We start from the raw sequence: 14,831 nt of genomic DNA, 5'->3' as shown, positions 1-14,831 counted from the left end.
AACCAGTCACAATTCATGGATGAAGGCAGACTTAGCTGTAGTGGGCAGCATTAGGCTTGCATATAATCAACAAATTCATATGTTCCCACAATTTCCTGCAAGTCCTGTTAACAGAATTATTGAAGACAAAAGAGCTCATTGTGGACTTCAGGAAGTCTAAAGCTAGCACACACCCCGATTCTCATCAATGGGACTGAAGTGGAGTGTATCACCAGCTTCAGATTTCTGGGTGTCCACATCTCTGAGGACCTCTCTTGGACCCTCAACTCCTCTACCCTGATCAAGAAGGCTTACCAGCGTCTCTTCTATCTGAGGAGGCTAAAGAAGGTCCATTGCCTCCTCAGATCCTGGTGAACTTCTACCCCTGCACCATCAAGCGTATCCTTACCAACTGTGTAACAGTTTGGTATGGCAACTGCTCTGCCCACGACCGAAAAGCATTGCAGAGGGTGGTGAAAACTGCCCAACGCATCACCGGTTCCTCACTCCCCTCCATTGAGGCCATTCAGGGCAAGTGATGCTTGCATTAGGCGCACAGCAGGTTCAGAGGAAGCTTTCCTGCAGCTGAACTCTAGCTCTGCATCCCGGTAACAACCAACCTACAAAGCCCCCCCCCACCCCCGCCCAATGCCTCCTTGCCTGTGCCTGTTGAGGTGTCCATGACCATAGCAACCTTGACAGGGACAACAAGGAGGCAGACACAACCCCCCCCCCCCAATGTATGTTGTTTATACATTGTTCACATTACATAGCCATATTTATTCTGCTCTTATAAGGTAACTGCTAATATACACTGCACATATTTATATTACTCTAAAGCTCTCTACCTTATATAAATCAACTGTATAATACTGTCTACACTGCACTACATTTCTTGACCTGTCTATGCACCACCTGTTTATACTTTGTATATCACATTGCACTTTTCTCCTTTTTTGCACTTCTGGTTAGACGCAAACCACATTTCATTGTCTTCATACTTGTACTCTGCAATGACAATGAAGTTGAATCTAATCTAATCTAATCTAATCTATTGTGGTGAGTGCAGAACATTACTTTAATTCAAATGATTATTAGGCTATGTGAAGGAAACTGTTAATCAGTCAATGTGTTTTTCCGGGTATGCCAATAAATAGCATAATGCTGGTTACACCCATCACTGGTTGATAATCATTACAGTTCCTGTCACCCACAGTGTTGGGGGTAATGCGTTACAAAAGTAATGTAATTACTGTAATATATTGCTGTTTGCGGTAACGCGGTAATGTAAGGCATTACAAAAAATAAATTGGGTAATATTTACTCGGTACAAACTTCAGTAACGCGCGTTACAATGCAGTTTAACCCAAAATTAAGCGCTTGTTTTGTTTTGATACATATTCGCAAACACCACGCGAGAACAACAGAGGAGAAAAAATCCGCGCAAAATAGTAGAACGTTATCTCCTGATACTGGTTGAATATGACTGTGGCTGCAGCAGACTCGCAGGCGGACTCTATTTGCGGGATGGACATAAGCCTACGCTCATTATTTTCAGCTTGTCAGAGACAAGGCTATGAAGAACATAATAGTTAGTGCACTTTGTGTGCGAAACCGAAAGATCTCTCAGCTCGCGAAATAGCACAAGTAAATTAATGAAACATCTAAAGTAGTGCCATGCTAATCTTTTTGATTCTTGATAAAACACAGACTAAGCTGTTGTGCATGTCAGCTTTGTGCTGTGAACTTAAATTGAAGAGAATAAAGGGATAGAAATGCAGAAAAAGATTGTGTAGCCTGGCAGTGCCACCGCTCCCACCACGCGCATCACACACTTTGCATTGGGCACCAAAGGACAGAGGGAGCACCCAAATGTAACCAATGAATAGTAGCTTTACTGCAAACTGCGTTTCACTCTTCACCAATAACGTTTACAATGTCAAAATGCACTAACACGATGTTACATGCAAGTTTGATACCTTTTGGGTTCTCTCAATCACCACGTAGTACTAGAATTGGTGGGTCTTCAATCATTCGTTTTCCAAGCATTTAGGCTGAAGCACATGATATGCTGAGTCGACTGAAACGCATTCCATTCAGATAGCTAGGTGGATACCAGGCTCATAATTCACTTGTATTCGCAAAACGAAATGTGAAGCAACATGTCATTGCATAGGCCTACTTCCATTTCCAAAGCAATGAAGGTTGCTTAAAACAACTTAACATTGTGCATATTATTGTTAATATTGTGCTATCAATGTAACAAATAAGGCTTGTAAACAAGAGCTGGCAAAAGGGCATTATGACAACGTAAAGATCAATGCTCTTAAAGTGACAGTGCACCATTTATAAGTAAAACAGAATTTCGTCAGAAATTAATGTTTAAAAATACACAGTAATGGTCTGTAAATAATAGGCCTTTTATTTTACTTTAGGTGTTTGAGTTATCATTTAAATGTCACTCACTCAAAGCCACTCACTTAGGGCACCGAAATGGCCAGCAGGCCACCATCTTGACAGTTGACATGTCTTTATTAAAGGAACCGTATGTAAAAATTGTATTTCAATTAATCATAAAATTGCCCTGATATGTCACTAGACATTAAGAAATCATGTTCATTTCAAATACTTATATCACTGACAACAGTAGTCTGGCCAGGATATTGTCATTTAAAAAGTGAAGTTGCAGCCCTCAACTGATGTTGATGTTGTCATGTTGTGTTTTGGCCTAATGCGCCACCCTCCACCTATCTACTAATCACAAAGTCAGTGTTTCGTCATCCGGTTGCCAACTCTGCCAGTCAGAGGGGAGGGGAAGGGGATACACCGCTCTACAGTAATTTGAAAGTGATTGTAGTACCCGTTTTGGCCACAATCTTACATACGGTTCCTTTAAGCTTTGATTTACGATATAGTAGGCTCTCTATTGATTTTAATGAGTAGGCCTAGGCCTTAAAATTACATTAATTCTATCACAATTTACCAGACTTTGGCCTTTTGTCGGTTTTTAACAAAATTCTGACTATGATTGTTCCTTGTATTGCATTATGAGCACTGCGCCTATTGCATTCTACTGTTGCCTTAAGCCTAGCTCAGTAATTATGCTATACCACATCTCCCTCCATTGGAAGAGCAAGCTGCATTGAGCGTAATAAACTGCATTTAGAATGGCAAATCCATATTTCTAGATATTTTGGTGAAAGTAACTTAAAAGTAATGCAATAGTAGTGTAATGCCTTACAATTCAGAGACAGTAATATTGTAATGTAACAAATTACTTTGAAATGACAGTAATAAGTAATGCATAGTACATTACGATTTTGAAGTAACTTGCCCAACACTGGTCACCCATGGTCATATTTATTACCTAAGCCATTCAATTTTATTAGAAAATGTATGTATATAATGATAATACCTAACATATCCATTTAAAATGTTTAAAAAGGCGATTATTATTTGCAATTTTTGGTGATATATCCGCCATCTTGGATTTTGGACCTGTGCAGTCTGGGGAAAAAATGGAAACAGGTAGTTTTGCAAACTATAGGGTCTGAAGAAGTGAAAAAACATAATTTGCAAAAATCTATATGAAATGTTCCAAACACCTTTTTTTGCTACATATCGCCCTGCACTATTAGCCCAATACTACAGATTTACAGTGGGCATCGCTTTCAAATGGCCACTTCAGTCGCGCATTACGAGGCGTGAAGCTGCGTGAAGCTTTAGTACCACTTTCAGCCACTGTGCGTCGCTCTGCCACTGTACATCGCTCTGTCAGTAGCCTGACTGCCGCCCCCTCTGAAAAAGCAGGAGGCTACCAAACATAATTGTTACCGAGAGGAATCCCAGCCTACGAATTCAATAACAAAATAAATCATGCATAATTAAACATTACCTCGATTAAGGCTACTTGGGTATGGCTTAAGGCTTGACTACACGGTGGTAGCGAAAATCGAAATCTGCTATGTTATTGTCAGTGTTGGGGGCAATGCAACTACGCAAATCAAAACAGTGTCTTAATTTGCCCTACTTCTTGACTGCAATGTAGTCAATTGACTGCTTGACATGTCATTTTTATTTTTCTGTACAATAAACAAATACATCTGCTTTATGCCGCAGAATTACATTCATATTTGGCTGACTGCAGACGCGCCACTTGCCTCCCGATATTCCAAGATTAAGATAGTAGCCTATACAAAAAGCATACTATCATAAAAATTCGTTAAAACGAATAGCTATTTGCAATTTGACAAAACACTGGTCCTCATTTTGCGAATGCGAGGACGATATGAGCCTGTTGCATTTAGTTAGATGTCCGAGTCACGCATGTTTGAAAACCACTGGCTCGTAATCACAATAATTTAACACACGACAGTTGGATAGCCTACTTCATCATGTCCCCATGCCTACATTTTTGTGAGTAGCATAGAGATTGTTAAAAACAATAAAGTAGCCTATGTCTCTCTGTTTGGGACATCGAAAACGTATATTTTTAATAGGGTAGACTACCGTCGGAGATGCTGACTGGCAAAGGCCTCGGGATAACACGTTATCTCCACTATCATCAGTCATGCCCCTTGATCAATGCGTGCGCTACACAAGGACGGAAGATTACATTACATTACATTACATTTAGCTGACACTTCTTGACCAAAGTGACTTACATATGTCAGCTATATTACAAGGGATCACATTGTCCCCGGAGCAACTTGGGGTTAAGTGCCTTGCTCAAGGGCACAACGGTGGAAGCCGGGAATTGAACCGACAACTTTCAAGCTACTGCACGCTAGCCCAGCTCCTTAACCACTACACTACCACCGCCCCTGATGATGATGAATAACTGGGGCCGTAGGCTACCGTATTCAGAAAGGCTTTTATCTTACCACTAGGAGTAGGCTACTCCTAAATCGCACTAAAAGATTTTAGCTTGGAGTTTTCTCTTAAAAGTTATTCACAAAGCCTTTCAGACAACGCCTAAACTAGGAGTGAGTCTTCGTTGCTATAGATGACGTCATTACTCATGCACGAGCTTGACTGAAGTGACCACCTCGATTGGCTGACGATTGTAACGCGGGAATGATTCCAAACACCTCCCTTCCGATGATGAGTGACAGGTGACAGGTCGGAGAATGCGTGCGCTACACAAGTAGTGAGAAGGACGGAAGATGATTAATAACTGAATAAATAAGGCCTAGCCTAAATGAATAAAGAGTAAGGCAAAATAAATAGCCTAGTAGCCTAATGAAACATAGGCCTATGGATTGATGCAGTACCTTTGCAACATTATTAAATTAATCTGTCACCATATGCCTAGGCTACGTTTGCAAAGAGAACATTTTAATTTGATTCACAATGAAATGTTACATTTAATTTACATGTCAACAATGAGTAGTTTTGGTTGTTGTTGGTGGCGTTATTGCATTCCTTTTATGAATGCAAAATTGTTCCCTCGTGATTGGAAGCTCCTGTTGCCGCATAGCGCATTTCAAAACATCGCAGCGTAAAATGCCACAAAAAGCTGTTTATGAATAGGTCTTAGTGAGTTAGGAGTCCTCTCGAATTCTTTTAAGCTGTCCCAGACTTTTAGGTGCTACTTTCAGGTCTAAAATGCTTCGTGAATTACTTTTTGTGAAAAAAATTAGGAGTCCTAAAGTTAGGAGTGGCACGCCCATTATTTTTAGGAGTGGCTCCTAAATTCGCCAGTTAGGAGCTACTTTTAGCCTTAAAATTCTTTGTGAATACGGCCCCTGAATAAAAAGGCCTAGCCTAAATGAATCAAGAATAAGGCAAAACAAATAGCCTAGTAGCCTAATGAAACATACGGATTGATGTAGTATCTTTGTAACATTATTAAATTATTATGTTACTATGCCTACGTTTGCAAAAGAGAACATTTTAATTTGATGCACAATAATGTTACATTTAATTTACATTTTGACAATGATTAGCCTAGTTTTGGTTGTTGTTGGTGGTGTTATTGCATGTTAGTTATGCCTACAATGCAAAATTGCTTCCTCACTATTGAAAGCTGCATAGGATTTCAAAACACGGCAAAATGCCGCAGGTTGGTGAATAGGTCTGTGAGTTCTTTTGTTATGGTTATGGTTATGGATTTAGCAGCATAATTGGTCGACAACGCTTTTAAGCTGTCAGAGGTGGGAAGGTGTGATTTGTTGGGGGGCAGGGCCGGATTAACTGGTCACAAATGTCTGATGGCCCCCCTTCCCCCCCAGCCAACGTGAATCGGGTGGTCAGTTAATAGGCTGAAGATTTTTCCTGCCATCTAATGGCTTCTACATACCTGACGCGCCCAACCGGTAGCGCGACAACGTGACGTCAAAATGACGTAGATCTCTCTGGCGCGCCAGGGTTTTGGCCGTGTAGCACACGGTAGCGCACCACTCATTTTTTTTCAGACGAGCGCGACAAGGCGGCACTAGTTCGAGGGCAAGCGAGTTCAAGTGTTTTGTTACAGTCGTGAATTTTGAATAGTTTGCTGGATAAGTTAACAAAGTTACCAGTGAGAGTTGCAACACATGGAATTAAGAGGAAAGAATAGAAACGATTTATTTTCAAACAAAGGATATCTATTAATGCCTGAACAAAATCTCTTTCCACTTCAGGAAATTACACAAACTCAGCCAGCTGCTAGCTAGCTAACCAGCTAACTAAACTGTTTAAATTATTAAAATTTCCCTCGGGATGACTAAAGTACCTATCTATATATCCATCTATCTATCTATCTATCTACCTGTGCACACACCTTGGAAACTACATGATAATGATGATGGTAGTTGTGAATAGTATCAACCAAAGTCTGAAGTACCATCACAGAGGCTAGCTACTGGTGTTTCTTACTGCAGCTTCTTCTGCTGTGTAAGTAGTTAACGTTAGTCTTTTCACAACAGCGACACCTCTGTTCAGGAGAATATTGCAACTAGTGTCGCGACCACCACGCGCGAGTATAAATGGTTACGGCGCACATGTCGCATGTATACATTGTCACATGTACACATATACACGTCACATTGTCGTGCTACTGGTCGGGTGCGTCGAGTATGTGGGACGTTTAAGGCATCGGTCCCCAACCACCGGGCCGCGGCCCGTACATTCCTAACCGGGCGTAGCCTACGACATGAGTTTTAAAAAAATGCATGCAAACTAAACTCAATTTAATTAGCAATAATGTCACGTTTTTACATAGCATAGGCCTATATGCAGTTGTTTGATTGCACGCATGTTTCCATTTTGCAAGGTCTATTTTCTTACGTCTGTCCCGCCTTCAACACTTTACATATTGCCTTCAGCGCTGCGCAGCCTCAGGTCAGCTCACTTCACTTGATCAGTTCTTGGCTAACGGTAGTGTCACACGAAGTTAGCTAAACTGCTAGAATGAGCAACAAAAACAAGCATCTTTAGCAGACACTGGCCAGGGTGTTTAAGTTGCGAGAGCCGCTGCAGAGATTTCTTACAGAAAAAAAGTCACCGTTAGCTGCACATTTTAGTGATGAGGACTGGGTGTCAAAACTCGCTTACCTATGTGGCATATTCGGGTTGCTTAATGACCTCATCCTGTCACTCCAGGGGAGAATGACGACTGGCAGATAAAGTCGCTGCATTTAAAGCCAAGCTTGATTTGTGGGGACGAATGGGGACGGGGTGTATTTGATATGTTCCAAACAGTAGTGGGGGTTTTGGGAGAGACTGAGACAGGGCCCTTTCTCTTGCAGCTGGTGCGCGATCACCTTGTTGCGCTTTCAAATGAGTTTGAGCGTTAGGCTACTTCCCATCCTCCAAAGATCCACGGCAAACCAATGAGTGGGTCCGCAACCGATTTGTCAATATCCCGAATAGTCCTAACATGTCAGCGCAGGAGGAAGAGCAGTTGATCGAAATTGCAAATGACGGTGGTCTTAAGAGTGTATGAGGAAACCTCTCTGGCGGGTTTTTGGATCAAAACCAAAGCAGAATATCCCGAGATAGCCGTAAAAGGGTTGAAAACGTTGCTACCATTTCCCACCACGTATCTATGCGAGGCCGGGTTTTCTGCAATGACTGCAACTAAAACTAAATTGCGCAATCGACTGGACATTTCAAACACACTGAGGGTGTCACTGTCTTGTTGCAGGGAAACAAGCACAGGGCTCCCACTGATTATATTCGTAATGCACGTTTAGTTCCCATGTTTTGTTCCCATATTTTGTTAAGCATGTTCACACTTGATAGATGTAGCTTCAAGTTGTTCAGTTTTCATAGTTCATATTGTTCCATTTTCACTTCTTCAAGTTCACGTTTTTCACATTTTTAAGAGTTCGTTACCTTCACTGTTCATGCATAACTGGAGCTAGTTCTTTTCAAGTAATGCATGCACAACACATATGGAACATGGAACCCCCGAACCCCCCCCCCCCCCCCCCACGGTCCGTGAAAAAAAAATGGGAATCAAACCGGTCCATGGTACGTAAAAGGTTGGGGACCCCTGATCTAAGGCACGAGCGCATCTGTGAGGCCAAGCCTCACCAAGTAGCTCGTTTGTTTACAACTAACATTCCATTTAATTAAACTGCTTCATAGGCTATGCCGAAATAGTTTTCAACATTTTGAATATTAGTGTCGGGTGAATTGAAATGTTCTCAAAGTAGCCTTATGGCTGAAAGCTGCTTGGGATCCCCCCCCCCGTCAAGCAATATAACCAAACGCGCTTCCTGCACTCATTGTTTCAAAAGGAGTAATTTTGGCTTTGTCAGAACTGAAGAGCTGTGGACGGCACGACACGGTATGCCCAATGAAAATAAATTAACGCAATGCAATGCAACACAACCGCTTCTCTCGCGTCAGTCACTGACATGAACGAAACACAGAACCCGCTTCTCTCACGGCAGTCACTGACAGTAGCCTAGAATAAATGCATGGGGAAAAACACTTCCCCATGACAAAGACATCGTAAAACACTGAAAGTTAATATTTTGTCACTAGCAACATATCGCAACTCCCCCTATTACCGTCGGTCCCGTATTTCCACCGTCTTGCATGTACGTGTCACTTATATCCATTTCTATACAAACCAAGACAGCGGACTCCTAAAGAGACGCAACCACCCACACCATAGGTGTATCTAAATTAGCTATGTACCAAAAATGACATTTTACCGTGACTCAAAGAGCTGTAAACAGTGTTGTAAGGCTGGGTTTACACAACCGCTTGGAGCTCCAGTGGAATTTTAATTTCACGACAAGAATTCTCGGTCTAACCGTCCATGTGCCGTTAAGAACCAAACCAGATTTTGTTCAAATCTACACACCTATGGCTACTGAAAAATCTAAGGTTAATTTAGCAAATGTTATTTTGAAGTGTTAAAAAACATCGTTGTTTTAGAATTTCTGAACAAAAGTGGTGATAATTGGGGGTGTTACGATACATCTGTCCTTTGTCAAATGTGTTCTGTTCCAAGTAGCCTATGCGTAATTCTGCTGCATAAAGTTGTATGTTTATGACATTCAAGCAAGGAAAACGATGATTTGAAGACATCTGTTTCGTTGGAAGGGCAAGGGGTAGCAACAGGGCAACACAGAGACAGGCCCGATGGCAGGGTTGTTATGAGAGTATTAAAATCTGGGATAGCCTATTCTACGGCAAGAAAGCGGGGGAAAGTTAAAATATGTGATAAACACGGAAAAAGTTGGCATGCATCCCCATGCACAGGGATTATTTGTCATATTATTAATCACATATAATTATTTGTGAAATTGTGCAAACAGGCGCAACACATTTGAAAAGGAAGGACTGGTAGCATGCAAGCTCACGAAAGATTGATTTAAGAACGTTATCACAGTGTGTGGCTGTGGCGCAAAGCAGCGCGGGCGGAAGACATGCGACAATTGGCAAGGGGAGGGTCATGTCTTTTTTAACAATTCTGTCGGAGGGTCATTGAACAATTTCTAGCAGGCAAGGGAGGGTCATGCAACTTTTGACTGAAGCACTCAAAATTCCTCCGGTGGCCCCTTCAATAAATAACGAACAGTCCCTAGATTGTTGCTGGGCTATATGTCTTGGTTCATGTCCGTTCACAACTCATTGCCGTCAAACGCGTAGCCTATCTCGCGGTTGCATCCATTACAAACAAACGTGCAATGTGAACATCTGGGATTGGGAAGAGCACTAAATGCTCTACTGAATAAGCACAAAGTCAAACCTTTAAATGAAAAACACTCTTTAATAATCAAAAAAATAAACCGCTAATGAAGTAAACTTGCGACCTTAAAAATTGTTTATCGCCTGTAACTCTGTGATAACAGGACGTAACAGGAAGGCATTTGGCTAAGCAACGGAGGTTAATATGCTCTATATTTTGTCCAAATGATGTCTGTCTATCATCGTTGCACTCGGAGAAAACCAGAATGTTTAATTTGTCCTGCGTTTCTTCTACGGCTGCAAACGGGATTCACTCGCAGTTAACCAAATATTTCTTTATTAGGGCAGGGCAGGCATATTTCTGGCTATTAAATTATTTCTAAACCAGTCTGCTAAAGTCTGTAGTGAAGTCTGTGTAAGGTTTTCCAGGCTCCATTTCTTTTTACGAGACACCCTGCTCACTTGAGCCATCTACCGGTTGTTTGGGTTGTTGCAGCGTCTCACTGGGAAAATACAAATTAAAGTCGCGTGATACCGTGTGATCCCACGCACGGACCGCGAGTGAAGCTGGCCAAGTCGAAGCACTGCCCACTGTACATGCATAGCCCTGCCAGTCTTAGCCTACTACTACAGACTTACATGCATAGCCCTGCCAGTCTTAGCCTAGGTCACTGATCTTTGCAAGGAGGGGTTGATATTTAGTCATTTTTCACAAAAGGCTATGTCCATATACAGATGATAAACACAGCCCACATCTCCAGGGCTATGTCCATATACAGATGATAAACACAGCCCACATCTCAAGGGCTAGCACCTCTTTTCTATCTGTGTCTACGAGCACAACATCAGGGGTGTTAGGGATGTTACAAAACACATAATCAGAGCTTCACACACACACACACACACACACACACACACACTACATCAGGGGTGTTAGGGATGTTACAAAACACATCATCAGAGCTACACACACACACACTCTCACACACACACACTCACACACACACACTACATCAGGGGAATGTTACAAAACATCATCAGAGCTGTTGAACCAGTCTGGTATTACGCATACTAATGTCCAAAGCATGTCTCTGCTGCATTAACAGAACTAGCAATAATATCAACAATACGTCGTTTAGTACTAATGTCCAATGTAGTAATGTCTCTGCTGCATTAACAATGGCAGTTACAATGGGCGAGATGTTTAGCAAGATGTTTAAGATTCTAAATTGCCATGGTGTGGCACGGCACTGCAGGTCAAGTATGCGCGCACACATACACATACACACACACACCATCACAAACACACACGCTCCTTCAGGTACGTACACACACACACAAACACATGCACACACACACACACAGGAGCACACACACACACACACACACACACACGTATGCATTCTAGGTGACTGTGCGGTAGCAGTTCATGGTTGGCGGCAGGAGTGTGTTGTCATCTCTAAACCGTGTGTGTGTGTGTGTTTTAGGTGACTGGGCAGTAGCGGTGTATGGGCGACGGCAGGAGTGTGTTCTTGTGTTTAAGCTTCAGAGTGAAGCTCAGAGGTGGGCGGCGGCTGTCCAGGATGTGATTGACAGCAAACCTCCAGTAGAAACACACACACAACAGCTACTGCTGAACATCAAGGTACACACACACACACACACAACACACACACACACACACAACAGCTTCTGCTGAACATCAAGGTACACATACACACACACACACACACACAACACACACACAACACACAACAGCTACTGCTGAACATCAAGGTACACACACACATAACACACAACAGCTACTGCTGAACATCAAGGTACACACACACACAACCCAAATCCCCATGAGTAATGTGAGCTCTTTGGCAAATTAGATGGACAAGCATGAGGTGCTGACAAGAATTTTCCATGGTTTTTGTGTATGGATATTTGCTTGTGTGTGTGTGTGTGTGTACACGTGTGTGTGTGTGTGTGGTGTGTGTGTGTGTGTGTGTGTGTAGGAGAACAGTCTAAATTCGGAACTGGTGGAGCAGATCTACCTCAGGAACCCCTTGTTGCGCTACAGCAAACACTCCTTACGCACACCACTGCTGGCTCTGCCATACGGACCAGGTAAACACACACACACACACACATACATACATACATACAGAAACACATGTGCACACACACACACACACAACCACGTACACACATGTGTACACACAAACACACACACATACACATACACAAACACATACACACACACACGTGTACACACACACATACACATACACATGTACACACGCACACACACGCATACACATACGTGTACACACACGCGCGCACACAGACACACACACACACACGTATACACACACGTACACACACGTGTATACACACACAAACACAGACGCATACACACACACACAAACACACACACGCACACACGTACACACACACACAGACATACGTGTACACACACACACACATACACACACACACATACACACACACACAGACATATGAGTACTAGGGCTGTCAAAATAACTGATTAATTTCGATTGATTAATTTGAAAAAATAACTGATTAAAAAAAATAGCGCAGATTAATCGATTCCGTGTGACCTTTGACCCCGAACCGTTGTAGTCAGTAACCATTAGATTGTAAAATGAAGCAGAGAGAAGAAAATGTGCTGCCTGGATCATTAATTTACTTTCCAAAAATGTCCTGATGGTGTTGATAAAAATAAAGTGTTGATTAAAATAAAGTCCTCTGCAATGTCTGCAGCAAGGAGTTCGTCAACTCTAAAGTCGCACATCAATGCCAAGAAATAGTGTTGACATTGACGGAAGTGTCGGTTATATCTGGGGCCTGATAGGCCTTGTATGTAAAAAAAAACCTTCTTCCCGCAGCACTTTTGAATTTATTTCCTCAGCATATTAGGTCATGTCATAGATTATTATGGCCATTATTTGAACAGTGAAAATAATAATAAAAGAATTTTTGAACTTTATTGTCACTAATGTTGATTATTCAATGATTAATTTAAATATTTAAAATACAAAGCAAAGCAAAAATGATATATCGGAACTCTCCCTATTACCGTATTTCCGCCGTCTTGCGTGTATGTGTCACTTAATATCCATGTCTATACAAACCAAGACGACGAACTCCTAAAAAAACCCAACCACCCACACCATAGGTGTATTTAGCTATGTACCAAAAATGACATTTTACCGTGACTCGAAGAGCTGTAAACAGTGTTGTAAGGCTGCGTGTACACAACCGCTTGGAGCTCCAGTGGAATTTTTATTTCATGACGAGAATTCTCGGTCTAACCGTTCATGTGCCGTTGAAACAATGTAAATAGGCGACCCATCAGGCCAGCACTATAACTCTGAGCGTGGTAAACAAAATCGGATATTTCAGGCAGTAAATGCTCCCGTTAAAGGACAGGTTCGGTATTTTACACTTAAAGCCCTGTTTTCAGATAGTTTATGATTAAATAGAACGTTTAAGATTGAAATTTGGACACATGCTGCTGTTCTGAGAATTTCCGGTTTCTGTGGTAGCGCCCCCCCTCCTCCAGAACGCTGCATAGGTGCACTGGAACAATCCTTCCTAAAACGCATTAAACTTTCGTTTACAAAGACGTGAAACTCACCGAGTGGTCAGGGGTGTTCGCTGATATGCTCACACAAAAATCGCTGCAAAAGATGCTTTCCAACAGGTTTTTATCGTAGTTTTTGTCCAACTCCATTGACTTGTATTGGATGTGCTGTGAGGTACGGTATTACTCCGCTGCCGGAAACGGATATGGGGTTGTTTGTATTCTTTCTGTAGTCTTATGCAGTCGCGGTATCGTAGGCTACTACGCTATCCAAATTATTGTCACGTCCAACCATGGCTAATGCTAAAATGTCTTGGAACTAATGCTAAAATGTCCTTTAAGAACCAAACCAGATTTTGTTCAAATCTACTACCACAACAATAGAAAGATGGGCACAGACAAGAAGCAGCACTCGACACCTATTCATCCCACAACCCTTGTTCTAGGCCACTCTGCTGTGAGACATATAAATGGGGAAAGGATGATTGTATGTTGTTTCCCAAATACTTCAGTGTCTGACACAAAAAACAAGCTTGCAGAACTGGTGTCAAAATATGCAACTATCAAGCGCATCATTGTGCATGTTGGAGCAAATTGGGGCAGCCGTGGCCTACTGATTAGTGCTTGTAACCGGAGGGTTGCCGGTTCAAACCCTGACCAGTAGGCACGGCTGAAGTGCCCTTGAGCAAGGCACCTAACCTCTCACTGTTGTTGCAGGCAGCTCACTGCGCCGGGATTAGTGTGTGCTTCACCTCACTGTGTGTTCACTGTGTGCTGAGTGTGTTACACTAATTCAAGTATTGGGATAAATGCAGAGACCAAATTTCCCTGACAGGATCAAAAGAGTATATATACTTATACTATACTTAAATGACATCTACAGAGAGCAGCTGTATGTCAAAGAAGATTTCAAGGAACTTTTCTCAGCCCTATATGAGCTTGGAATACAAATTTTCATCAGTGGCCCACTCCCAGCAGAGGGAAGCTTTGTATTTTCCAGATTATTCAGCTTAAACACCTGGCTCGCAAAAACATGCTTTTCAGTTGGGATGAATTTTATTGACAATTTTAACCTTTTTTGGAATCGCAGGGAATACTTCAGACCAAATAGCACAGAGCTGAAAAA

General features: G+C 42.1%; 1 protein-coding gene across 1 annotated transcript in view; it reads left to right on the top strand.

Annotated features, from left to right (window-relative positions):
• The window catches only part of myo10 (myosin X), a 153,230-nt gene that overhangs the window by 109,842 nt on the left and 28,557 nt on the right, over positions 1-14,831 (top strand). Inside the window, exons 33-34 of the mRNA XM_076300163.1 lie at positions 11,598-11,755; positions 12,114-12,225. Coding sequence (XP_076156278.1) covers positions 11,598-11,755; positions 12,114-12,225 — 270 coding nt within the window. The remainder of the gene's footprint in view (positions 1-11,597; positions 11,756-12,113; positions 12,226-14,831) is intronic.

Source organism: Alosa pseudoharengus, unplaced genomic scaffold, assembly GCF_046254945.1.
Source record: "Alosa pseudoharengus isolate Yale_2024_CS ecotype anadromous, Long Island Sound unplaced genomic scaffold, YU_APseudo_1.1 YU_APseudo_1.1_scf_22, whole genome shotgun sequence".
NCBI classification, from domain to species: domain Eukaryota; kingdom Metazoa; phylum Chordata; class Actinopteri; order Clupeiformes; family Clupeidae; genus Alosa; species Alosa pseudoharengus.
This window is presented reverse-complemented; position numbering and strand designations above follow the sequence as displayed.